Source organism: Bos grunniens, chromosome 1 (assembly GCF_055505025.1).
Source record: "Bos grunniens cultivar Pamir isolate PY7600 chromosome 1, Bosgru_T2T1.0, whole genome shotgun sequence".
Classification (NCBI taxonomy): domain Eukaryota; kingdom Metazoa; phylum Chordata; class Mammalia; order Artiodactyla; family Bovidae; genus Bos; species Bos grunniens.
This window is the reverse complement of record NC_141165.1, coordinates 48,776,357-48,804,160: the sequence shown is the minus strand read 5'-3', so window position 1 is coordinate 48,804,160 and position 27,804 is coordinate 48,776,357. Positions and strand designations below refer to the sequence as shown.

Here is a 27,804-nt window from a genome sequence, read left to right as displayed (position 1 = left end):
CACACCTCCACATCTCAGGCCAGGCTTCCTGCCACTCACATAAGCCCTGCTCCCCTTGCAGCCAATTCCCCTTGCAGCTGACTCCCTCATCCCTGCTCTCCCAGCCCTGTTGCTGCCAGTTCAACAACCTTGACCTGGTACCTTGCATATCTTTTCTCCTCTCTCACCCTCCTCCCACTTCACTCTCTCAACTCCTGTCCACTGTACCCTACAAAGTCTGGGCTCTACTGGGGTGCGGAAGGGGGAGAGGAATTCTCCTTTTGTCCTGATTATTTACTATTTAAATATTTATTAATATTTACTCAGAGCAGATAGGGTCTGCTTTGAATGGTTAAACACTGCCTGAACATGGTAAGACACAGAACCTGGAAATAATCGGAGTTTCCTTGGGAAACTGAACCAGACTCTACAAAGACGGCAAGTCTGCTGCTGTGCAGGGCGTGTGTGGTCCGGCAGCCCCTTACACTTCCCCTGTGCCTCAGCTGCAGCGAGCAGCTTACGTTTTAATTGGTCATGTTCCATCCCTTCTCAGGGGCTCCGTCCATGCTGCTCCCTTTTCTTAAGACTATTTTAATCCAAGATTCTCTACAACCTGGTTTCACAGAATTTACAACAGAAACTTGAGCCCCAGTGCAGCTTTTCCCAACTGATAAGGCCAACTTTCAGAAGCCATGGACTAGAACGGTCATATGGCAGTCAAAGCTTAAAGAAATAACAACTGAGTAATGATACAGTAAACCAGAAAAATGGATGTACTGAATAAACCTACCCTACATAATACACTTTCAAGCTGTTCTAGGAATTTTAAACTTACGATGTTATGCCATGTACATCCAACAATATAATCAGCTAAATATGCTAAATGTTGTCTAAAATATCTGCATGTCCAGAAAATGCAATACACAAAAATTCCTTGACTTTAATATATAATATGATAAGACCAGTGTTAATCGCTCAGTTGTGTCTGACTCCTTGTAATTCCTATGGACTGTGTAGCCCACCAGGCTCCTCTGTCCATGGAACTGTCCAGGTAAGAATACTGGAGTAGATTGCCATTTCCTTCTCCAGGGATTCTTCCTGACCCAGGGATTGAACCTGTCTCCTGCACTGCAGGCAGATTCTTAACTATTTGACCACCAGGTAAGCTAAAGAGTGTTTCAGTTTGTCAGAAAAATTTCATATCCATATTTTATTTAATGCAAAAGACATAAATGTTACTTAAGGTCCTACTCTGGAGGAAAAACTACTCCCATAATCTTTCAATGACGGTAACTAGGCAAATTTTCTGTATTCCAACTTAGATTTCCTTTTTATATAAATAATGTTCCCCATAAATAAAGAGTTAAAATCAGTGTTTTAATGTTTTTTAAGTCAAAAGTTAAAGACATCAAGTATTTCTTTTGCAGCGCTTTTATTTATCTGTGTAGATATACAATTATCATAATTTATAGTTACATAACTTTTAGTAATTAACTGGACTATAGGAAAAATCATACAAAAAGTTTGTACCACAAAATCATGTCCCTAAGGGATTAGGGTTCTCAGTAACAGATAAATACAGAAGCTCAAAAGGGTCAGCAAGCTCTCATAACTAAAGAGAGAACACACTCTGCTACATGTGGAAATGAGACTTCATAAAAGTATCTTTCAAATATCCCCTATTACAAAAGGGAATGCCTATTAAAATGCCATTATTTATTCTATATAAAACATCCTTTCTATCACTTCAAAAGCTTTTTTTTTTTTGCTTTAAGATTAAAAAAAAAAAAGGCCAAATCCTTAAATAGATTTTGTGAAAATTATGTCAATACAATATCCAAAGATTTCCATTATTTACTGTCCTTACTTAAAATCACCTGCATGTACCAGGTGCAATTTTGCAAACATCACCACTGATAAGCCTATTCCAAAGCAGAATTTTTCAGCAATACAGAAGACACAGTCCTCACAGTTATGCTTTACAATAGGTATATTCAAAATATAAATATAAAATCTCTCCAAACTATTATTTTTCCTAATGACTAAACTCTAAATTTTTTTTAAAAAAATGGAGGTTTTCAAACCAATGATGTGTGCAGCCCAATCTCATGACACAGTCATTTAAACTTCTCATCTGTAAAACACAATATAATACATTATCAAAAAAGGGAAGGGAAAAAACCCACAAAACCCCATCATTACAAAATGAAAACCATAACCACTATAAAAAACATGCAGTGTCAAGTATTAAGTTATACATTTTGCTGGATAATCTTTTCACTCCTTTTGACCATAAAAGTAACACAGGATCAATGTAGAAAATTCAGAAAAAATAGAAAAGCCAAGAAAAAAAATAAACTCTTCTAACCCTACCATTCAAATGGAATTGGTAATATTTGGGGATTTTTCTTTCAGCCTTTTTTCCATTATATACAAGTAATGGATTTAAGAAATACATATGCTTGCATACTTTTTCTTGAATAAAATTAGGACATATTTGCATTTTTACCTTTTGTTCACTTAACATATGACAATGTTGAGTATCTCTGACTTTAAAAATCCTTCTAAAACATGATTTTAAAAACAACAACTATTTACAGAAGTAGAATTATTATGTTAAAAGGGAATTTAAGGGAGTTCCCTGGCAGTCCACTGGGAGGACTCCACACTTCCACTGTTGAGGCCCTAGGTTCAATCCCTGGTTGGGGAACTAAGATCCCACAAGCCTCAAGGTGTGGCCAGAAAAAAAAGGAATTTGAGACAAGCAAGAATCAATTCTCCAGAAAACACAGCCTTGTTCTATCCTATTTCAGCCTACTCAAAATTCATAAAACTTACATGGTATATATTTACAAATAAATTTTTTAAATCATAAAAAAGTCAATATCTAAAAAACTAGAAATAACAAGAAAAAGAATCATCAGGAGAAAGTATTTGCAAATGATGTAACTCATAAGGGATTAGTCTCCAAAATGTGCAAACAGCTTATGATGCTTAACAGCATCAAAACAAACAACCCAATCAAAAAATGGGCAGAAGACCTAAATAGACATTTCTCCAAAGAAGACATACAGATGGCCATTAGGTACATGAAAAGATATTCAACATCAATAATTATCAATATCAATAATTATGAGAGAAATGCAAATCAAAACTACAATGAGACATCACCTCACACCCACCAGAATGGCTATCATCAAAAAATCCACAAACAATAAATAAATACTGGGGAGGGTGTAGAGAGAAGGGAACCCTCCTATACTATTGGTGGGAATGTAAATTGGTATAGCCACTATGAAGATCAATATGGAGACACTTCTAAAAAAACTAAAAACAGAGCTACCATATGACCCTGCAATCCCACTCCTGGGCATATATCCAGAGAAAAACATGATCCAAAAGGATATATGCACCCCAGTGATCACTGCAGCATTGTTTCCAATAGCCAAGACATGGAAACAACCTAAATGTCCACTGACAGAGGAATGGATAAAGCAGATGTGGTCATATATACAACAGAATATTACTCAGTCATTAAAAGGAATGAAATAATGCCATTTGCAGCAACAAGGATGGAACTAGAGTGTGTCATGCTGAGTGAAGTAGGTCAGACAGAGAAAGAGAAGCACTGTATGACATCCCTTATATGTGGAATCTAAAAAGAAATTATGCAAATAAACTTACAGGACACAGATAAACTCAAAGACTTAGAAAACAAACATGGCTGATGGGACGGGTAGGGACAGTTAGGGAGTTTGGGATGGACAGGTACACACGGCTGTGTTTAAGATGCATAACCAACAAGGAACTACTGTATAGCACATCAAACTGCTCAGTGTTACGTGGCAGCCTGGATGAGAGGACGTTTAAAAGAGAACGGATGCTTGTATATTTATGGCTGGGTCCCCTCACTGTTCACCGCAAACTGTCACAACATTGTTAATTGGCTGTATCCCAGTATAAAACAAAAAGTTCAAAAAAAAAAAAATAGAGTCACTACTATGGTTCAGCATACACTCATGGAAAAAATTGATTTAACTTAAATTCCACACTATATACTTTAATCTGTTCCAAGGAAGAGAATACAGAATAGCATGTTAGTACCAGGAGGAAATAAAAGATGATCCTAACTAGTTAATATCAACTATCTTATCTTATCCAGTACTTTGGCCACCTCATGCGAAAAGTTGACTCATTGGAAAAGCCTCTGATGCTGGGAGGGATTGGGGGCAGAAGGAGAAGGGGACGACAGAGGATGAGATGGCTGGATGGCATCACTGACTCGATGGACGTGAGTCTCAGTGAACTCTGGGAGTTGGTGATGGACAGGGAGGCCTGGCGTGCTGCGGTTCATGGGGCCGCAAAGAGTCAGACACGACTGAGCGACTGATCTGATCTGATCTGATCTTATCTCAACTAGATAGTAAAACATTATTTCAACCATCACAAAAAGTAGGACACAACTGAGCAACTGAACAACAATAATTAGTTAAAAAAAGAAAATACGAGAAAGAATGAAAGCGTAAGCCTAGCACAGGAAGTGAGGACAAAGCCCTTTCCTCCAATAAATTATAAATACTGCAGGCCTCTCTCTCTTCTCTCAGAAGGAAAGTTAAAGCCCAATTTGCTTTTTATTCCCTTCATTTTATTTTAATCTTTGATATCGACCCTTTAAAAATTTTCTAATACAAACAAGAATTATGTTACTGTAGTCCCAAAGGTAACTGTTAGCTCTCAAAACTCAAGAGACTAATTTCTTAAAAGTCTAAACCCAATCTTGAAATAAACTGCTAATGCGTCAAGATTTTCAAAATAAAGACTTTTCTCTTTCAGTACTTACTCTTCATGAGAAAGTTTCATTTCTTCCCTTTTTTTGGCAGAATAATTTAGGTTCCCACCTAAAATACATACAAGTGTGGAATTTTTTCAATATAACTATCAGAAGTAAAATTCAAACATGCACGTGCCATTGTGCACATGCACATATCCATCTTAAAGTAACACAAAAAGCTGCGGAAGGTGAGAAATAGTTTATCTCCTGAAAACGTCCCAAGGGGGAAAAAGTGTTTTTTAAGAACCCTTATATGATACAAATAATCACTCCTTAATAGCATTTTTAAGAAATTTGGACTTATGTATTGCTCAAGGTTTGGGGACACTGTACTATTAATAAGTAGTGAAAATTAAGAGACATTAAAAGAAATGACCTAAAATTATTTAAACATCATACATAGTCATCTTTCTAAATACATGACAACCCTTAGGGGGTAAGCCAGTTTAGAAAAATTAATAAAGGTAATATAAAATTTTTATTAAGGACAAAAAATACAAAAACAAATATAAGCAAATGAAAAAAACCTGTAATTTCTCATTCTGTTACCAAACACTTTCAACCTTAAAATGCAAACTTTAGCCATAAATATGTTCACTTTTCATTTTTTAAAAATATAAGACACAGGCTACAACAGTCGTCACAATTATACTTTAAGTATATAGGAAGGACTTCAGGTTACTTTTTTACAAAGTCATACTTCTTTATGATAATAAAAAAATAACACCTAACACAAAACTTAAACTGAACTGACCAGCAAGAACAGAACAACAATTTTAATAAATAAATGTGAGGGTCCAGAACACATAATTATATGCTATGAAGGAAAATGTGTTTCAACACTATAAACAGAATGTTATTACATGAACTAAAGCACTGGCCTCTACAGGGTCATGGAGACAATCCAAGGGCCCCAAACAATTGTCCACTGTGGTTGTTATTTGGCTGAAAATAATAAAATTCTATAAAGCAATTAGCCTTCAATTAAAAAATAAATTAATTTTAAAAATACCTCAACTTCTCTTACCTTGGGCATGATTCACCATGTAGAGTAGGACGACAGATAAAAGGGACACTGGAAGTGAAAAAAACATAGGGTCCTTAAATACCTGTGCTTTTCCCCAATGGTTCCTATGTAATCATAACTGCAACCCCATGGATTGTATGTAGCCCGCCTGGCTCATCTGTCCATGGGATTTCCCAGGCAAGAATGCTGGACTGGGTTGCCATTTTCTTCTCCATGAGATCTTCCTGACCCAGGGATCTGGAAGATGGGTGGATTCTTTACCATCCAAGCCACCAGACCAGGGAAGTCTATTAATTCATATACAGCCCACTATTTAAGAAGAAATAATATATTTTTTAAAATGTGATGTGCTAATTTCTGCTAATTTTGAGATAATAAAATGCATTCAGGCTAGTCATAGCAATCATCTGCAAATACCACACTTTAGTTCTTTATTCCTGTAAATGACATCAGATAAAATTATCACTGGAGTATACCATTTTAAATACAACTTACTGAAGGATAAAAGACATCTTGGTATGTTATGTGACATTTTCTTCAGATGAACACAATTTATGTGTAAGGTGAACACATCAGTGGAAAAATACTGATTTATGTTTGCAGTTTCAGCAGTTTCCTAATGCTTCCTATTTTTAACCAATGAATCATTAAATAAATGATTTATTGGTAAAATTAAATAACAGGACTAACAATAAAAACAATTCAAAACAGACTAATGAATAAATCATGAGTGTTCAGCCCTAAGCCACACTAATGTCCACACCTTCACACTAGGGACATACTCAGGACCCTTCAAATGGATCTACTCTAAAGGGGAAAGTGTTTTGTTTAAAAAAAAAAAAAAATTAAGTCTTTATGAAACAGACAAGATGAGTATGGAATCTGGGTGACTTTTTCTGTGTAACTTTTTTCACTGAGAATGTTTTTAATGTTCATTCACGCTGTGACAGGTATCTGTACTACATTCTTCTTTGCACTGTATAACATAATGTTTACCACTAAAAAGAACAAATATTTAGAACAGAACAGAAAGTAGACTCCACTGCTACCTTTATGGATAGGAATCTCCTGAAAAGTGCCGATGACTCTTCACAGAACTGAAAAGTCACTAGCTGGAGGAGGAAGCTGCTGTGTAACACAGGGAGCTCAGCCTCGTGCTCTGTGGGTTTTGGGGGAAGGAGGTTCAAGAGGGAGGGGACATATGTATACTTATGGCTGCTTCACAAAGCTATATGGCAGAAACCAACAAAACACTGTAAAACAATTATCTCCAATTAAAAATAATTTTAAAAACTGAGAGATCAAAAAAATAGTAATACCAAAAAAAAAAAAAAAATCACTAGCTGGGAAACAGATGCATAGGCTAAGAATTAGGCAAATCTGAGTGCAACACTTTAGGGATTTGGTTTTTAAAAGCGGGGAAAAGAACAATAACAAAAACCTAGAAGTATAAATGACAACGTGTGCATGCTAAGTCACTTCAGTCATGTCTGATTCTGCAACTGCATGGACGGTAGCCCGCCAGGGCCCCTTCAGGTTCTTCTGTCCATGGGATTCACCAGGCAAGAATACTGGAGCAGGCTGCCATCTCCTTCTCCAATAAACAAGGACATTCTGCCACGTATTAGAAGAAACTAAATGTTGCCAGGTGGCGCACTTACAGGAAACACAGGCAATGAAGAAAACTTCTAAAAACAAGTATCCCCGAGTATCCAGGATCATTCCCGCAATGATGGAAATGACCGCCAACCCAAGATTCTGAATGGACTGCATGCTACAATTTAAGAAATCAAAAAAATATATATATCAATTCTAAAGTCATCATACACAAAAAGCAAGTCACTATAAATAATCGTATCTATAAACCACATATTATTAATGCTAAGAGATGTTTTAACCAAGAATGATCTGATTAGATTTTTTTTTTTCCATGACTGTTTCCACTACTTAACTTTAGGCTCACAGGTAAGGGAATCTGCCTCAGCAAGGGCAGGATGAACATGACACCTTCCTGCTGAAGGAGACAAAGGGCTAAGCGAATGCCAACCATAGATGTGGTTCCCCGCTTTGGCCTTTTCCACCAGAGAGGACAGGGACGCAGTGTCTCACTGAGAAGTCTACAGATAAACAGGCAGCAGGATGGTCAGCAAGCAACGCCCTTTTACAGAGTGGCTTATCGCTAGTTCTCCTATTAGGGGCTTGGTGCATTTTTTTGCCACAATAATAACACAAATAGATTAACGGACTTTTCTGCTTATTTCGAGGTTCAGAGCTGTCCCAAAAGCCTGAAGATGACTAGATTCAAGAGGTCTGGATTTTTATAAGATAATTAAATTGACACAGCAGGGAGAGACATTATATGATCCATGTGCAAACACTTACAAGCCATATGCAGTTCCCAGTTGATGTTCAGGAACTACAAACGCCACCATTGGCCACAAGGCACAGGCGAGTAATGAGTAGGAGAGTCCCAGGAGACACTACAGAGAGCAACACAGAAAAGAGTAAAAAATGCTTATATTTACCAAAAGGTGATTTTCCTTTGATGCAGATTAGCAACAGTGACATAATAACTATCACATGCATATCCACACAAATTGCATTACAAAATAATTAGGCTAAAAATTCACATTCAATACAGAAAGGTCTTGGCCCCTCTCTAACAGTATTCCTCCAGTGACAAAATACACCAAGTAAGAAAATAAAGATAATTTACAAAAAGTCATTACCAATGTCTCAGGAAAGCTAATTTTCCAGTATTCATTAGGAATTACAAATTAAGCAATCATGGTAACATTATGCCAGTAGTCTATTATCTTACCTCTGGGTCATCACCACCCATCTAGAGAGCCAAGCATAGAACCAGTAACAATCACTGCTCATTAAACAGCACCTACTGCTAACTTTTTCTCCAATTAAAGAAGAGACTTTATGATTTAAGTTAAAATAAGATCACTCATCATTTATCCCTATCAAATTGGCAACAATTAAAACAATGCCAGTGTCCAACATAGCAAGGACACTATTAATAAAAAAAACAAACACATTCATATATTATTGGTAAAGTCCTAAATGGGTAGAAAGTTATTACAGCAGAGGCTTCACAGCATCCACCAAGATGTTCAGCGTGCAAAACCTCTGCTCTAGCATTTCTACTTCTAGGAATCCATCCCACAGACTTCTCACCAAGGGCACAAATAGATATACTCACAATATTCTTTTATTAACAGTTAAGAAATATAGCACTTCAGCCTGTGGCCTTAAAAAATGACATTTTTGATGAATAACAAAAACTTGATGAATTCATCATTACTCTTTGACCTACTTAGAGTCAGAGACCAAAAAATGTAAAATCATAGATGCTGGGGCTAAATGATGGAATGACTTTTCTTAATGAAAAGTAAATGGAACTAATAGGCATTTTGGCTTTTATACGACTGTTTTATTTCAAATTCTCCATTAACATTGAGAGTACTATACAGCCAAATGAAATCAAAAAGACTTTATGTATTGATGACTATTATTTATATACTTTAAAAATAGTTATCCTGTGGAAACGAACATCAAGTCTGTCTGCCCCACTATCACGAGCACTGCGATCAGAAGACCGAGCACGGCTTCTGCTACGTGCTGTACAGTCCTCCCTGAGCCCCGCGGTGTCAGCAGCCACATTACCATAGCAATCCAGGGGTTCCACAGTGTGAAGGCCAGCATGATGTGGGAAGCAAGTGTGGTCACCACTGCACACAAAACCCAGATGATGTTCTTTCCTGTTTTATCCACCAGAAGCCCAAATATTGGGGACATGGGAGCTGATATTACATATACGACACTGCCCAGAAAATACAAAAGATACTTAATAAAAGATATCACAGCAAAAAAAAAAAAATCCAAAAGTCCTTAATTCTAAAATTCCTAGCTCATTTAACATTCTTCTAAAATGGTCATCAGTAAATAGAAATATAAAGATATAAAAGTGATCCAAGACTTCGCTGGTTTTCCATGAATGTAAAGATGGCCATTTTCAGGATCAAGACCCAAGATAGACTTGGTTTCACACTATAGACGTTAGCTCACATAAATCTTCTCTGGCTCTAACACGGGGTTATAACTAAAGACCCACACTAAGCACACAGTAAGCATTCACAGAATTAATGGAATACCTGTTAATAGCACTGGCTGCCTGGGAGGAAAATCCAAATTTCTCTGTAAAGAAAACTCTAAAATAGAGAGGGGGGAAAAAAATAAACCCTTTAGAGAGAATTATTCTGTTTTTGTAAAAATAAAAGCAAAGTAATACTGAATAAAATAGTCAACTTCCCCTTCTTTCTGAACTGTTTTCCCATCTTATTTGATATTCATCTTTGAGCAACAGGCTAAAGCTTTAGTATTTATGTAAGTACTTGACCAACTAAATAAAATACACTGATGCCTAATTTTTCCTCTTTTACATATACAGAAAATAATACACACAAATTTTCAGAAACCCAAATATATTACTATATGAAACCAAGATGGCTTCTTTTTCTTAAAAATAATACTGGATGCGTCCTTTGCTAAATAATGTATAAGGTTCCTCTCTCAAACTGTAAAATGAAAGACTGAATTTAAGGATTATGATTACAAAGATGTTTCTCCACAAACACACACTCACACACTGCTCTGTTTAAGTGACAGTGAAAATTGCTCAGTCGTGTCTGACTCTCTGCAACCCCATGGACTATACATACAGTCCATGGAATTCTCCAGGCCAGAATACTGGAGTGGGTAGCCTTTCCCTTCTCCAGGGGATCTTCCCAACCCAGGGATAGAACCCAGGTCTCCTGCATTGCAGGCACATTCTTTACCAACTGAGCCACAAGAGTAGCCCACTCTGTTTAAGTAGGTGCCTACAAAAACATAGAGGAGGTAGGAGATAAAGCAAAGAATTTGACTTAAACCCTGAATTGGAGTCTGGTAGAACTGCAGTCTAACAAATGCAGATGTGCCTCGTCACTATGAGCTAATGCACCATCTCCATTCTCAGTAAGAGACTTCCTAGCAAAAGAATAAAGAGGAAACAAACAATACAAATCCAAAATCAAGCATTAAAATAAATCAGTATCACGAATCAAAAACTGTACTTAGGTGTTTCCTCAAAAACCTGGTACAAGAATTAAACCAATACTAAACCTTAAGCTACAGCTTCCTGGGTGGCTCAGTAGTAAAGAATCTGCCTGTCAACGCAGGAGATGCAAGAGAAGTGGGTTTTATCCCTAGGTCAGGACGATCCCCTGGAGGAGGGCATGGCAACCCACTACAGTATTCTTGCCTAGAGAATCCCACGGACAGAGCTTGGCAGACTACAGTCCACAGAGTGTCAAAAGAGTTGGACACAACTGAGTGACTGAGCAAACAAACCTCAAGCTAAGAAAAACAGTTGTATCCCAGGATGTAAAACAATTTCTATGAACATACTAACAACATACTAACAAAAATTTACAGCTTAAAAATTTACACTTATATGATTAAATTCTCATAATTTAGCGAACAAAAATGGAAGGCTAGAAATTACTTACTTTCCAAGTCCAATGAAAGGGAAGATAGCGACATAATAGCAGACACAGATGATAAATATAAGCCACAGGGGTAAGGAGAAATCCTTCACGTCCGTTAACTTGATCACTTCTCCTGAGAGGAGACAAGAAAGATGCTGTCAGTGCAATTCTGCATTTCTAAGTCCAGATTCTTTTTCTTTTATCACCTGATTAACTTTTGCAGTTCAGTTAAAAAAAAAAAAACAACTTTTCTCAGTAAATTACTGGAACACAGCTTTGGGGATAATTTTAAAAGACAATAGAAAAATATAAAATCTAAGATTAGTATCTACCTTCTTCCTCTCCTCCAGGAACACTTATCACTTTGAAAATATACAAAGTACAATCAAGAAGGTAAATTCTGCCAAAACCACTTACAGGGGAAAAAAACATATCCAAAACTTTAGACAAGTGGAAATAGATTTGGAAATAAAATATTTAAACTGAATATACATCAATATAAAATTGTTTTTAAAATTTAAGTGGAAGAAAAAGATTTAATAAGCATGTATTAATAAGCTTCACTGGGTTTACAACATTACTATTAAGAACTTACCTCATTGTAAATTATCTCAAAAAGGCCATAATTCCCAAAAGCCTAAGTTTTCTTGCATTCAGACTAACCTGTTTTCCCTTGTTCTTTATGAAGGATTCGTTCCGCTCTCTGATCCAAGTAAGCAAGGGCCAAGGCACAGACAAGTGAAAGAATGCATGTTATACCCCCTATAAAAAAGAGAGAGAGAGATTTTTTACGGAACCAAACCGAAGGTTCCTAAAAGGCAGCACATTATATTAACAGCAGAAAACTTAGCCACGGAAAGGGATGGCATCTGGAGGCATATACAAAAAAACTACAATTACTAAATCAGGACAGAAGGAAAGTAAATGCATATGGGAACCACTCAGCACGTAACAGTTGCTATTACTATATATTAATTATTTCCCAGGAGAAGGTTGGAGATTAGAAAGGCTAGAACAAACTAGTCTAGTCTTATAATCAGAATACAGATTAAAGAAAGCTGATGACCAGCTAGCAAATTAGTCCGAATTTCTTAATTCAGTCTAAGCACCCATTATTGATGGATACCGGGGCAGGGGAAGAGGATAGAATTGCAAAAGCAAAGTCTGATCCTATGATCGGCTCATGTTCTTCTGACCCCTTCCCAAGTCTAACCCCTGCTTCCACCCCGTGGCGACCCCAAGGGTACCAACCAGCTCAAGTTACTTCTAACCCCTTCCCAAGTCTAACCCCCACCCCATGGCAGCCCCAAGGGCACCAGCTCAAGTTACTTGTGACCCCTTCCCAAGTCTAACCCCCACTCCATGGTGGCCCCAAGGGCACCAGTTCATGTTTCTTCTGACCCCTTCCCAAGTCTAGCCCCTGCCCCCACCTCGTGGCGCCCCCAAGGGCACCAGTCCTCCCACAGCACAGCCCACTCACTCTCTCCTCCGTGCAATCAGCATTAGTCACCGATGCTGAGTCATATCATTAAAGTGAACCAGGATAGAGAGTGAAGAAAGTTTATGCTTCTCAAGATTTTAATAAACAGAAGTTTAGTAAAGCTAATGAATCTTTAATTGGCTGATGCAATACGACATAATATGAAAGACTGCAGAGTCAGGAGACATGAGTTCTGCTTCTGGCACTAATAAGCTGACTGATCTTGGGCAAGGAATTTAACCTCTCTGAGCTTCAATTTTCCCATCTGTAAAATAAGAAGCTTTGACTTGATGGCACAGATCCTTCCTGGCTCTAAAATTCTTTAAAATGTATTATCAAATTCTCCACCGTGGAGGGAACTAGAAAGAATACTGAAGAGCATTTGAGAGTAAGAAAAAGCTTTTGAGAGGCAAAGGATTTGAGAGGGAGGGGAAGAGAGGAGGGGTCTCTAGAAACAAGCTGCCAGTCTAGCATTACCTCTCACTACCCCCTAGTTCAATTCCTGGGTTGGGAAGATCTCCTGGAGAAGGGACAGGCTAACCACTCCAGTATTCTTGGGCTTCCCTGGTGGCTCAGATCGTAAAGAATCTGCCTGCAATGAGGGAGACCTGGGTTCGATCCCTGGGTCAGGAAGATCCCCTGGAGGAGGATATAGCAACCCATTCCAGCATTCTTGCCTGGAGAATCTCCATGGACAGAGGAGCCTGGTGGGGGTTACAGTCCATGGGGTTGCAAAGAGTCAGACATGACTGAGCAACTAAGCACAGAACAGTTCTCCCTTTACCAGCCTGTACCAAGGAATTATAAGGAATAAAAGATGGTACAGAGCCTGCAGCTCGCCACCCACAAGTCTCCCTAGGGCTCTGCAAGCAGTTCTCCATACCCCATGGGGCTCAGTTAGACAAATTTACCACACAGAGAGGCACAGCTGGTGAGTCCAGAGAGCCTCATCTGCTTCTCACTGACCCAGCTGGCAACCAGCACAACCCAGCCTTAGCCAACAGACCCTGGTGCCAGAAGTGATCTATATGGCTTAGGCAAACAGCCACACTTCTACAGAAAACTAAGACATGGAGGTTAACTTCCTTGTCAAAGATGAGTCAGGACCAGAATCCAGACTCTGGGCTCCCAACCTGGTAGGTTTCTAATCACATCCTATCACCTCTGACATCTACAAAATGTAAGTTCCATAAGCAAACTGAATTTGATCAAAGGCAACAATTCTCCCTTTTGCTACAGACTATTAACGAACACCTTACAGGGAGGTATAAACTCCCTGACTGCTTTCCAAGTTCTCACATATACTCTCATTTGCTCATCACAACAGCACACACAGGACAAGATCCTCATTTTAACAAAGTGGAAATAAAAACACAAATGGGATGAATGACGTTACTATGTTCACTGTGTCTAATTAGGTCCAAGAACTAGTGAACTGTGCAGGCACAACCATAACCACGTGGTCTAAGCCGGGTTCCCCTCTCTGTCACGCCCCTTTGTGTAACAAGCTTTCAAAAGAGGCAAAACGTGGGACTTCAGGATTCACTAACCAATCATAAGTGTGACCCCAAGGGTTGTGTGACCAGCAGAACCCAATGAAGCTTCAACCTTAGAATATAGCCATCCCATGAGGTTCATGTTTACTGTGCTTCCCTGGAAGAGAAAGAAAAAAAATCATAATTTTCATTTGTATCTGTCCTGCTTGAAAAAAAAAAAAGATGTGAGTAGCTTAGAGAAATAGGTATAATAGGGATCATTAAAAAACAGATAATTATAAAAAAAAACACTACAAGGAAAAATAACAACCTAAGATAAAGCCACAGCTAAGATTACTACACAAAAATGGCAACTTATAGAAAATGCTAGTATTCAAAACAGCACAGTGCATCTAGAACTTCCTAGTAGCCCAAACAAAAATAAAACACAAGTTACCAAATTTACAGGGTACCCAAGACAATAATAAACTTTGGCTCAGAAAAAGCACAGCTTTTCCTGATAGTGACATCTGGGGAAAAAATCCATCCTCTGATTGTCCTTGGCATGGTGTGCTCAGTCGTGTCTGACTCTCTGTGGCCCCATGGACTATAGCCTGCCAGGCTCCTCTGTCCATGGGATTTCCCAGGCAAGGTTACTGGAGTGGGTTGCCATTTCTTTTTCCAGGGGATTTTCCCAACCCAAGGATTGAACTCGAGTCTCCTACAAGTCTCTTGCACTGCAGACTGATTCTTTACCACTGAGCTACCTGCGAAGCCCATATCAAATAGCAATACATGTTTCCTTAAAAAAATAAGCAAAAAATAAAGGATGGAAGGAGAATAGGAAGGAGTGGACACCTTGCTGAGATGTGACTGTGGATTAAGAACTTGAAGGAAGCTGTGAGACTGCCCAGGGGAAAAGCACAGCACTCCAGACCGAAGAACAGCCAGTGACCTGGCCCCGAGAGTCTAGAGCAGTGTCTGCGAAGGAGACACAGAAGAGATGAGGTCCTCAGGGAGGAACTGGGGGGAAGGCAGGCTACTGGTAATAAAAGAACTTCTGGCTTTTACTGAGTGAGATGGGAAGCCACTGGGATTCTAAGTAGAGAACTGGTACAATTCCTTACATTTTAACACTCACTCTGGCTGCTATACTCAAAACACCCTACAAATGAGGATGACACAGAAGCCAGGACATTGGCTGGGGGAGGCTGCCATAATGAAGAAGAGAGATGACGGTCTCGGACTGGGGAGACTGGCAGAGGACACAATGAGAAGCGATCAGATTACAGGTACATTCTGATGGTAAAGCTGACAGGATTTGCTGCTGGAAAATATGTAGAGAGTTGAGCGAGTGGTAAGGAGTGGTTCACAGTGACATCAAAGTTTTTGCCTGAGAAACTGGAAGATAAAAGCTGTTCATAAATGAAAATGAGAAACCTTTAGCATGAGCTGGTTTGGGTGATGGTAGGTGGAATGGCAAGAACTGGGCTTTGGCTGTGTTGAGTCTGATACGCCTACGAGACATCCACATGGAAATGTCAGCAGGAAAGCTACACATAAGGGATGGAATTCAAAGGATAGGCCTGGACAATACAACTTCAGGAGCAAAGATATGCTATTTAAAACTTCAAAACCAGATACAATTACCAAGGAAGTTAAGTGTCAAAAGAAATGAGAAGGTGTCTGATGACCCAGCCCACATTACAGGTTGAGAAGACTGAGATGGACGCAGCAAAAAGAGGTACAGGAGCAAGAAGAAAATGATGAGACTGTGGGGTCCTTGAAGCCAAGAGAAGAAATCAAGGAAGTGTCCTAAACACTACTGCTAAGGTCAGACACTGGAGACTGAGAAACGAATGGGTCCTCAACCAGATTCTCGCAGCAAATCGCACAAATGGCTATTTCTCACAAAACGGTAGCCAGTGGCACTACTCAGATGAACATGAAGGTATAAATGAAGACCTACCGGAAACTTTCCTCAATATCATCAAAAATACAAGCCTCTCAAAGACATGTTGTCTTAATAACCCTTTAAATCTAAAATGCCTAACGTGATCTGGCTTAGCAAGTACTTAATAAATATTTCTCAAAATAAGGACATTTTAAAAGTAACAAAGAAGAACCAAAGGCTGCTGGACTTCCAACCCCCAGGTAAGGCATGAAAAATAATAGAACTGAGAAGTCCACTGACTGAAGGGTAATGGTAATAGCCTAAGTGTTTAAAATCAGACAAACTCCCAACTCAGCCAACAAAAAAATCATGACAAGGTAAAGCCAGAACTGCCACAATCCTTCTGAGTAAGTGCAGGGACATGAGAGACACAAAAAAAGACTGAACTTCCATCTATCCCAGCACCTCTGTGATGGACTCCTCTGGTCTCACAAGTCTCACAAGGACCCTAAATACACCATCCGGACCAGAATCAAGCCACCCTCGCTATTGCAGAGGTGGCTGCCTGAGCTCTGCTTCACTCCACGTCCAGCTCAGGTCCCTTACCATCTGATAAGCCCTGCATCACAGAAGCCTGAGACACCTTTTGAGAAACTTAGGGCTCCTCAGGATGAAGGTGAATGGATTATTAACTAGTTTGTGGCCACAAAGGAAAGAACCCGAAGATCACTAGTAATCACAGTGCATCACTGAGAATGAGTCTTGCTCAACTGCTCCTATTTCCTTCTTTTAGGAGTTACTGGATGATGAGATCCACCAATTGCTACAGACATGTCTTGATTTGCCCAAGATACATTATGAAGCACCCAGAATGTCCCTGTGGATAAAATTTAGAAGACGTGGAAAACCACACTAGTTATCAAAGGTAAAAAAAATTAAAATAATACTTGGGTGTTTCCTATCCAATTGACAAAATGACTTTTTAAAAATAATAGCCTGCAGTATCAAAGCTACAGTAAGAAGGATCCTCTCATATCGCAAAGACAGAGATAGAAACATCTCTGAAAAGATAAGGTAGAAATATGTCTCAACAGTCCTAAGAAACCCAAACAAACCCTCTGACTCAGTAATAATTCCATTCTGCGCAATCTAGCCTCAGGAAACAATCAGAGATACAGACAAGTTTTGGAATGTTGCTGCACAACAGCTCTATTTATAATATTGGAAAACTAGAAAAAGCCTACGTGTACAAAAATTAGACATGTTTTATATATATACAACACACATAAGTGTAATATATCTCATAAGATGAAGCATTACATTAAAAATATTTCATTTGTACTGCATTTTTTTGTACTGGATTACTTCCCTAAGACTATGTTCCAAGGATTTTCATGCCATTTACAGTCTTTAAAATCTTGACTTTTAATGGCAAGAATCTTTTTAAAAACCTCTATTCGTAGGAGTTTATGAGAAAAAAAAACCGAACAGGGTTTGGGATGGCCAAAGCACCTTTCACGTTGAGTTTATAACAACTTGCCAAAGCCTCTGACTGTGTGGATCACAATAAACTGTGGAAAATTCTGAAAGAGATGGGAATACCAGACCACCTGATTTGCCTCTTGAGAAACCTATATGCAGGTCAGGAAGCAAGTTAGAACCAGACATGGGACAACAGACTGGTTCCAAATAGGAAAAGGAGTACGTCAAGGCTGTATATCGTCACCCTGCTTATTTAACTTATATGCAGAGTACATCATGAGAAACGCTGGACTGGAAGAAGGACAAGCTGGAATGAAGATTGCCGGGAGAAATATCAATAACCTCAGATATGCAGATGACACCACCCTTATGTCAGAAAGTGAAGAAGTAAAGAGCCTCTTGATGAAAGTGAAAGAGGAGAGGGAAAAAGTTGGCTTAAAGCTCAACATTCAGAAAACGAAGATCACGGCAGGTCCCATCACTTCATGGGAAATAGAAGGGGAAACAGTGGAAACAGTGTCAGACTTTATTTTTTGGGGCTCCAAAATCACTGCAGATGGTGACTGCAGCCATGAAATTAAAAGACACTTACTCCTTGGGAGGAAAGTTATGACCAACCTAGATTGAAAAGCAGAGACATTACTTTGCCAACAAAGGTCCGTCTAGTCAAGGCTATGGTTTTTCCTGTGGTCATGTATGGATGTGAGAGTTGGACTGTAAAGAAAGCTGAGCGCCGAAGAATTGATGCTTTTGAACTGTGGTGTTGAAGAAGACTCTTGAGAGTCCCTTGGACTGCAAGGAGATCCAGGCAGTCCATTCTAAATGAGATCGGTCCTGGGTGTTCTTTGGAAGGAATGATGCTAACGCTGAAACTCCAGTACTTTGGCCACCTCACGCGAAGAGTTGACTCATTGGAAAAGACCCTGATGCTGGGAGGGATTGGGGACAGGAGAAGGGGACAACAGAGGATGAGATGGCTGGATGGCATCACCGACTTGATGGACATGAGTTTGGGTGAACTCCAGGAGTTGGTGATGGACAGGGAGGCCTGGCGTGCTGCGATTCATGGGGTCACAAAGAGTCGGACACGACTGAGTGACTGAACTGAACTGAATGTCGCTCCCCTGGGTACCCTCTACCAGACAACCTAATATGAAACACCGTGATCATTTCCAGGTTCCAAATACTGGAAGGAACATGACCACCAATAGTGAAGTCCAGAGAGGCGGGAGCATCACAGTCAGGGAACTGAAACCCAGGCCACATGGTTTAGACAAGCACAGCAAATGAATATGTCTGACCAAGACCTTCAGATCCGTCTTCGTAAGCAAAATGCTAGTGCCTGACAGAGAAAATAAATACTCGCTGGAAGGCAAAAATCCAACAACCAGTAAAAGCTACTTGTGCAGGCAGATCTCATCTCTATAGGAGACTGGGCTTTACTAAGTTAATCATAGTTGGAACTTCCTTGGTAGTCCAGTGGCTAAGACTCCATGCTCCCAATGCAGGGGACCCAGGTTCGATCCCTGGCTGGGGAACTAAGATCCCATGTGCTGCAAGTAAAGAACCCATATGCCACAACTAAGACCCAGGGCAGCCAAGTAAACAAATAATAATAAAAATAATGTATTTGGATGCTTTTTATACAGTGACACGACTTTGAGAATTTGTTTAAAAAACAAAAAGTTAACTGTAGTAGATGAGTGAGAGCTTCTTATCACTAGAAATGTGCAAACAGAGCCTGGATGACCATACATAAAGACGTTCACTGCAGTAATGCCGAAAATGGGTAAAGAAGTTAGAGAATAAAACCTCTGCAATCCGTCTGTCCCAATGCTCAGAATCTCTGAACTAACGAATGCTCAATTAGCATTTGAAACTGCTTCCTCTTAGGTGAAATAAGATTAGAAATGCCTTCACTAAAGGTAAATGGTACATTACGGTCTAGAAAAATATATAAAAAATCAACACAACTTATACAGAAATATATTTCATCCTGTAATCTTTAAGACATGGTTACAAGAGTCAATCGTTTGCTTCCTATTTGGCTTTGTTATCCGTCATACTTACAATTCTCGCCATGCTAAGCTGGAGTCCAAACACCAAGTTTAATTCTTTGCCTTTAAACCAGCTCACAGCGTATGTATTCTGGGCAACTGCTAAGGACTCCCCACCAATCCTAAAACAAGGAAAGAAAAGTCACAGCTTTTAAAAGAAATACCACAGTTAGCAATGCAGCAGGTGTAAAATTTTGACACTCATCCCGTCAAGAGGTAGTGTCTACGCTCCTCCTCTGAATCTAGATGGACTTGTGATTGCTTCAACGAGGAGAAGGCGGTGGAAGTGGGGCTGGGATATAAAAGGGGGTATCTGCCTTTTCACTCAAACGTTGACACTTAGAACCCTGAGCCACTGTGTACAAAGGCCAACGACCCTGAGTCCACCGCAGTATGAGAAAGCCAAGCCACAGAGAGGCTAAACGTAGGTGCTCTGGTCAGCAGTGCCAGTCCTCAAGTCACCCCAGTCCAGGCTCCAGATGTCAGGGGCACAGACACACTGTTCACACTGTACCCAGTCCAAATTCCTGACGCACAAAGTCCAAGATGTAAGGGTTCTTTTGTAACCCAGCAGGATCTGTGGGGCCTTCCTGAGACAGGCCTTTGCCCGTATGCTCTGCTGCAGCTCCTCTCTGAAGGACACAGATAATAGTATTTGGTATGAATTTCCTGAGTTGTGCTACAGATGTGAAAACTGCCCCCACCAAAAGAAGAACTACTTGATGACCATGAGCACACAGCCCAGGCCTCCGGGAGCCTAAGGACTGATAGAGTTACCCCCTGTGACACCACCCTACTGCCTCCCATCATAACCATCCATCATCAGCCAATAACAGAATTGTACACGAGCTGATCAGGTACCCTGAGACATCCCCGCTTCGTCTATCTTTTAAAATGCTTTGCCTAAACCCTTCCAGGAGCATGAAGCTTTTTAGGGCATGAGCCACCTCGTCTCCTTGCATAGCCCTACAATATACCCTTCTCTGCTCTAAACTCCTACATTTCACTATACCTCACTGTGCACCTGGCACACAAACCTGTGTTTAAGTACAGGTAATTTAATATACTGCAATGACAACCCTGCCTGGCAATAAAAGGAGTTTGAGCTACCACACCATCATCTACACTGTATAAAATGTTAATCTGGGAAGAGTGGTCCATACTTTGTGAAAATACATAGATTCACACTTTTTAGGCAGTATCTTCCATATTTGACATTCTTCTACTTTCCAGATTTTAATTTTCCTTCTGCAGGTTCTAAATATTGACCTTCAGGTAAGAGATTCCTCTTCTCTGCATCCAAACACTGAGTCCTCCTCACCACTGTCCTCATCTAAAAATATTTCTCCTCTTCTATGAATCCAAATCCTATATGGATGGCCATTTCTGATCACACATCTATCTCTGAGTCCCTTTCACATTTTAATAAACCATTTTTCCCTTCTTCCTCACTTAGAGCACTTTTGGGGATGTGTCACCTATGGCTACGTGTCCCTGGTACCTGTAAAAAGCTAAGTTAGGTTGTCTGCATCCCTCCAGGCAGGAAGCCCAAGGCTGAATTGAGAATGAGCTTACAGAACAGACACTGAAATTCACTGAGAGCTATTGGTCTTTTAGTAATCTGCTCATTAAAGCCTTTTCAACATGAATCAAAAGGACCTACACATTACCCACTAAGAAACAGCAAAATGTCCATTAATCACCAAGCTAGAAATTGACATTCTACACTTCTCTACCGGAGAAGGCAATGGCACCCCACTCCAGTACTCTTGCCTGGAAAATCCCATGGATGGAGGAGCCTGGTAGGCTGCAGTCCATGGGGTCACTAAGAGTCGGACACGACTGAGCAACTTCGCTTTCACTTTTCACTTTCATGCATTGGAGAAGGAAATGGCAACCCACTCCAGTGTTCTTGCCTGGAGAATCCCAGGGACGGGGGAGCCCGGTGGCTGCCGTCTATGGGGTCACACAGAGTCGGACACGACTGAAGTGACTTAGCATAGCATAGCATAGTATACTTCTCTACATGAGGTTTAAATCACAGTCTTCAATACAACAGAAAAGCAAAACACCTAAGAAAAACATCATCTCTGGAAAACTATTTAATATTCAAACCCTATACAGAATTAACTATTACCACTCAAAATTGTTGCTTACTGTAAAGGAAATTAAGACAACAATTGAGCAGTTGTGTGTGTCTGTGTGTGTATATATACGCGCGCACACACACACACACATATATATAGAGAGAGAGAGAAAGAGAGAGAGAGAGGTAGATATCAAGGATTTGAAGTAATTCTCCAGAAGATTCAATAATATATTTTGGCAAATCTTTAATAAATTGATAAATGAACAGTAATGTGTGCATGTGTTCAGGCGCTCAGTCGTGTCCAATGCTTTGCTCCATGGACTATAGCCCACTAGGCTCCTCTGCCCATGCAATTTTCCAGGCAAGAATACTGGAGTTGGTTGCCATTTCTACCTCCAGACGATCATCTCCACCCAGGGACCAAACTCATATCTCCTACAATTCTCCTATACTGCAGGCGGATTCTTTACCACTGAGCCACCTGGGAAGCCCCCAAAACAGTAATTTGTTAAGACAAATGAAATTATGCATAACTTACCCAAACACAAACCTTCCCAATTCCATCAGCCAAAAAGCATTAAATATTCCACCCAGGGCAAAAACAACCTGTAACATGGAATATAATGTAGGATCAATGAAAAAGAAAATTCAAGGAATCCAAAATAAGTAACATAAGATGAAACACAACTTCTACAATGATTTTAGTATTTCTTCTTAGTAAATCTGTGAAATTTAAGTACCAATGTTCATCTGTCTCAAGGCTTAAAATGGACTGTGCATTATGTCACATGGGCATTTGTGAACTCTGCTTAAGTTAGGCTTTCACCAAACACATCCACGCTGGTGGAAGCAGACAAGAATTCAACAGACAGTGTTCACAGTAATCAGTGAACCATTTGTCTTACCTGCCCAATGCAAACAAAGCAACTAAAAATGATGGTGCCCCATCTGTCAGAAAGAGAGAGAGAGAGGGAATTAAGAGTTTATCACCAAATCCTTCAGGAATAATTCACTTTGGATTTCTTGGGACTCCTCTGCATTCCCTCCAAAGGAAGAAAAATGAAGTTATGGCTGGCCTCTGAAATCAGCAGCTTTCCGAGACTGAATGCTAATCCATAGAGGTCTCTAATCCCAAAGGGATTCCAGAGGCTTTGGTAAGGGCATGTTTGTTTAAGCCATTATCATCTCTTAAACAAAACTTGTTAAATAATCTTCAAGAAGTTCCCAGGGTTCCCATTTAAAAATGGACATTCTTCACAAATTTTTTCTTGAGTTTAGGGTTGATTCCAAGGAATTCTATATTAAACAATTTTTAAGTGGTTTTAATTCTGTATGCTGCTGCTGCTGCTAAGTCACTTCAGTCGTGTCCTACTCTGTGCGACCCGATAGACAGCAGCCCACCAGGCTCCGTCATCCATGGGATTTTCCAGGCAAGAGTACTGGAGTGGGTTGCCATTGCCTTCTCCGTTAATTCTGTATAACTAATAGCTATTTTTAAAAGGAAAAACAGGGACCATGAGAAATGATATAAATCTGCTTACTCTAACATTCCATACTCTGAATAGCTCATTAATGTTTCCCCAGAGTAATAAAATACCAGTATTAGGAGAGTCATTAAAGATTATATGAGTAAACCATCTTTCTGAAACCCAAGTCCCTCCAAAAATCCTTGTGAAATGGTAATACCACAGTCTACTGAAAGTTTTCCCAAAACAACTCATGGCCTCTCCTGTTATCCTGATTAAGCAAAATCTTCATCACTCATAATTGGCATCTGTTTCCTTCAAGTTCAAGCGAACTCTACCCCTTTAGATGAAGCAAATTAAAGGCCTCCTTTATACACTCATCAAAGTGTTTAAAAGTTAGTCCCCAAGCTTAAACACATATAGTTTCTTCTTTTTCACCACACATGGCTGGAAAGCCCGTCGTCATTTTGCCCTCTGCCTTCTGAAAATATTCCAGACTACATCCCTCCTAAAGTCTCCACAAACAGCACACAATCATCAGAATGAAAACTGACAAAGCTAATAATGTGATGCCTTCCTCAGCATCTAACTGGAGTGGTCACAAAAAGTTTAATGCCTAAAGAAAGGCAGAAGAGAAAAGCTCACTGGGGCTGGGAGAAGTAAACAGTAAATACCTGCCAAATACTGTGCACCCATCTCCCTCAATCCTTATAACCACCTTGCAAGGCAGGAAATACTATCCATGTTTTACCAATGAGGAAACTGAGGCTCAGGAATCTAGGAACAGCTCAGAAGAACTAAGAAGCTGAGCAAGTGGCAGCAACAGAAATCAGAACCTGGCTTGCTGATTCCAAGTGAGGGCATAACTGACCTTTAGATAACTGAGTTACCATATGCCATGAGCAGCATTTAACTGAAATACCAACCAAGTTTCAAAAACCAAAATTACACACACACACACAAACAAATGCACATTAACACACTCAATACACAAGTTTATTCAGTTCTTCCTAGAAATACTTAATCTAGTTTTGTGTTTTCTTAATAATCATATTTACCCACAAGTGAGATTTTTCCCAAGCTTACCGTATTCCAAACACTCGGTCTATCAAAAAGCCACCAAAGAAACACAAAACTACATTGGGCCAAGAATACCAGGCATACAGCAGCATGAATTTCGTGGTATTCACCTGCATATCCTATATGGAAAGAAAACAGAACAATTTTTTTCAAAGCAGTTAAGTGTAGCAACTAACAATCAAATCATTCTTTCTGGTAGTGGAGGCATTTCTTAATCATTTACTGTTACTAACAGCTTTGGCCTCTACCTCCAGAAAAATGGCCCCACCTGGGAACTTCTTGCATCTGCAGTCGTTTCAGAGGCTCCGTGGGGCTCAGCGTCCCTCAGCTCTTGCCCTATGGGGATCACCTCTGCCTACATCCGCCTGTATCTTCTACATTTCTATTCCCTGTGTACTACCTGCTGTGGGGCTTCACTCACATGAAAAAGGACAGTCTTTAGCATATCCTTTCCCCCCACCTCACTAATTCTTGGTCTTTCTCATTCACTCTAGAATGTAAAGGGCCAATCTGTGTATTTCTCCCTATCCAAAGGTTAAAAAAAAAAAAAAACTTACAAAGGAAAAAAAATCTAAATACATAGGAAACTGTAAATATCAAAAATACCGACATGGACAATCCTCTGGAATCAGTATCCACATTTTAAAAATGAAATAACAATAACATATTTAAGAAAGCAAAATGCTCTCCTACCAAATCATCTGTCATTCTGATGATTACACAGTGGGAGAGAGAAATGCCAACAAAAATTCGCAATACTTTTTGGGCTGCACTGTAGAAATAGTAGTTATTTATCTAAGGTATGAAACAATATCAAGTCATAAGTGCCATAAATGAATTCTCTGTGGCCACTCATTCCAAGTCAAGAATACTCCTTGCCTACACAGATTTGGTGACAACAGATGTTCAAATGGATTCATTAGACAATGTTTCAGACCATGCAATCTGAGAGCTGATGCTTCAGCAGTGTATCTGCTCCAGAGACAACAAAAGAAACAAAGGTGAAAAGTCAACTTACCCGTTTAACTTGAATCTGAAGGGCAGCAGGATTATCATAGCAAAAGTAGCTGCCTAGAAAAGGGAAAAGCAAATTTCTTTTTAGTAATACTTTCCATATAAAAGTTTCAAGTTGCAATTACTACTCCAATGGTGATTTTAAATGTTTATACTAGGAAATTAAAGTATACTAGGAAACTTTTTTGGACTGCTTCCTTGTCCACTAATACTCAGTTGCAGCCAAATAACTCAGAGAAAACATACCAAGTTATTTACAAATTATCAGCCTGCATACACAGCAAATACTGGGAACCTGGATTAAGAAGTTAATCAACAACTGTTTTTCCACCTTGAAAGTGAAAGTCACTCAGCTGTGTCTGACTCTCTGCCACCCCATGGACTACACAGTCCAGGGAGTTCTCCAGGCCAGAATGCTGGAGTGGGTTGCCATTCCCTTCTACAGGGGATCTTTCCAACCCAGGGATCAAACCCAGGTCTCCCACATTGCAGGCAGATTCTTTACCAGATGAGCCACCAGGGAAGCCGTTTTCCACCTTACTTTCATCCTGTTTCCTATGTCTATTGTTTTATTAGCATCTTCATGAAACAGCTATATTTTCCTTAAAGCTACCAACACACACACACACACACACACACACACACACACACACACACACACACACGTCAAAAACATCCTCAGCAGTTTCCTAGTAATGTTACCTAAAGCCACCACTTGAGCACACAGGAATGGAGTTTAACTACTCTGACTAGATCTGTTTTCAAAATAAGAATTCTAATTCCACAAACAGTATCCAAGATCAAATAACTCAGCAAATACACAGCCAGGAATGAAGAAGAATAAAATAGAGTTCTAAAAGGTTAGATTAAAACATAGTAACATCTTCTGGAGGGTCAGAAAGAAAGAAGTGGAGAGAGGTCGGACTTTTTATAGTAATAAAATCAACAAGAGTTTTGATAGGCCACAAGATAATGTTGCCTCTGTTTCTCCACTAACTCTGTCTAGAAGTATACATGAGAAACCACCAGTTCAAAAGAAATAAAACTGTCATTAGAAAAGTTATGACTCTGGCTTCTGAAACCCACTGAAGTTAAACATAAAAATCACTAAATATAAATTGTTAAAGTAGGGGCAATTTTAAGTGTCTTGTGTTGTTCTTGATTTTTTGTTCCTAAACTCAGAACTTCATGAATCCTGTTTTAATGGCATATCAATGTCAAAGGAATCATATCATATCAAAGGAATATCAATGTCAGGCTTCAAAGTTAATGAATGGGCACCATCTTTCCACAAAGTGATAAGAGAGGGAACAGAAAGAGGTGCAAAGAAACCTAAAGCCCAAAGCAGCCTCCATGCCTTCTTATATATTCCAGCAGTAGCATAAAGGTATCCACCATAAACCTGTTGATTACACCAAATCCAGCGAGTCCACGAAAAATACATTATTACTTTCACACCAAGCTGATACTGACATAGAATGTTACTGGAAAAATTAGTTGCTGGGACATAATAAGCAGATATTTTAAAAATTATCTCCAGAAACTGCTTTCACAGTCACCAAATTTCGTAACTGAAACCAAACAGCACAAGTCCAGTCCAGTATGACTGCTTCACATTAGCAGAGCGGAGGGTACTAGAGAGTACGAGAATACATCTACCCACTGACGCAATCAACAAGACACACTCATACCTTTTACCAAAGAGGAAGAGAAACAAACGACTGCCAACGAATTTTTCAATCAAAAAATTTAAAGTATTCTTTAAATACTTTAAAGTATTTTTGGAGGCTTCTTTGGGGGAGGGGATTACATCTTTCTGCATTCCCTCTAAACAAAGTGTCATGAGAGGAACCTTGACATCTAGGGATTCTCTCATATCTATAGTTCCAGAAGGCAAATTGCTAGCTTTTGGAACTTCTTTCGAGAGCAAATGAGTGGGACAAAGGTTGCTCAGCTCAGTCCCCTGACCCCCCACCTTCAGGACACTGAATAGCCAGCAACAGTGGGGTCGCGAAGCGGGGGAAAAAAGGGCGAGAGGACCTAGGAGTTCAACGCAACTCCGAAACTCTGGAATTCCTTGATTACCACTCCCACCCCACCAGGCCGGCCGGCTCACCGAAGCCAAGGAAGCACATCAGCAATAGAACCACAAGCCGGTGCGCTAGGTGACTGGGGTCGCAGAGGGCCTGCAGCGCCCCGGAGGCAGCGGGGGGAGCCCGGGTTTCTCTGCCCGCCTCGTCCGAGCCGCCTGGCAGCAGCGCCCTCGCTTCCTCCTCCTCGTCCTCCATCGAGCCCGCGGGAGACCGAGAGATGACAGCGAGTGCAACTCCAGGAGGAAGCCGCTGCCGGAGCCCAGAGCAAACTGTGCCCACGTGACCGTGGCCGCTCACGTG

At 39.9% G+C, this 27,804-nt stretch overlaps 1 protein-coding gene across 2 annotated transcripts; it reads right to left on the bottom strand.

Moving 5' to 3' along the window:
• Positions 1 to 1,394: 1,394 nt before the first annotated feature.
• MFSD1 (major facilitator superfamily domain containing 1) lies at positions 1,395 to 27,791 on the bottom strand. 2 transcript variants are annotated; one of them, XM_086392262.1, is made up of 16 exons: positions 27,528 to 27,791; positions 25,416 to 25,468; positions 24,404 to 24,516; positions 22,757 to 22,799; positions 22,390 to 22,457; positions 19,776 to 19,884; positions 14,405 to 14,507; positions 12,038 to 12,136; positions 11,396 to 11,507; positions 10,001 to 10,057; positions 9,513 to 9,669; positions 8,220 to 8,317; positions 7,499 to 7,611; positions 5,838 to 5,885; positions 4,820 to 4,877; positions 1,395 to 2,113 (listed from the first exon to the last, which is right to left on the bottom strand). In XM_086392262.1, exons 1-16 carry the CDS (start codon positions 27,697 to 27,699, stop codon positions 2,110 to 2,112), a joined length of 1,407 nt encoding a protein of 468 aa, XP_086248388.1. In that variant the 5' UTR covers positions 27,700 to 27,791; the 3' UTR covers positions 1,395 to 2,109. The 2 variants fall into 2 exon arrangements, with proteins under 2 accessions (XP_086248388.1, XP_086248397.1); XM_086392271.1 differs by lacking the exon at positions 1,395 to 2,113 and having other exon boundaries at positions 4,816 to 4,877.
• Between the last annotated feature and the right edge of the window lie 13 nt (positions 27,792 to 27,804).

Coding starts and splice junctions, on each gene's coding strand:
- MFSD1 (XM_086392262.1), bottom strand. CDS start 27,699: ATGGAGGACGAGGAGGAGGAAGCGAGGGCGCTGCTGCCAGGCGGCTCG. Junction 25,469..27,527: donor GATGTGCTTCCTTGGCTTCG/GTGAGCCGGCCG, acceptor TCCCTTTTCTAG/GCAGCTACTTTTGCTATGAT. Junction 12,137..14,404: donor TGGGGTCACACTTATGATTG/GTTAGTGAATCC, acceptor TCTTTTTTATAG/GGGGTATAACATGCATTCTT.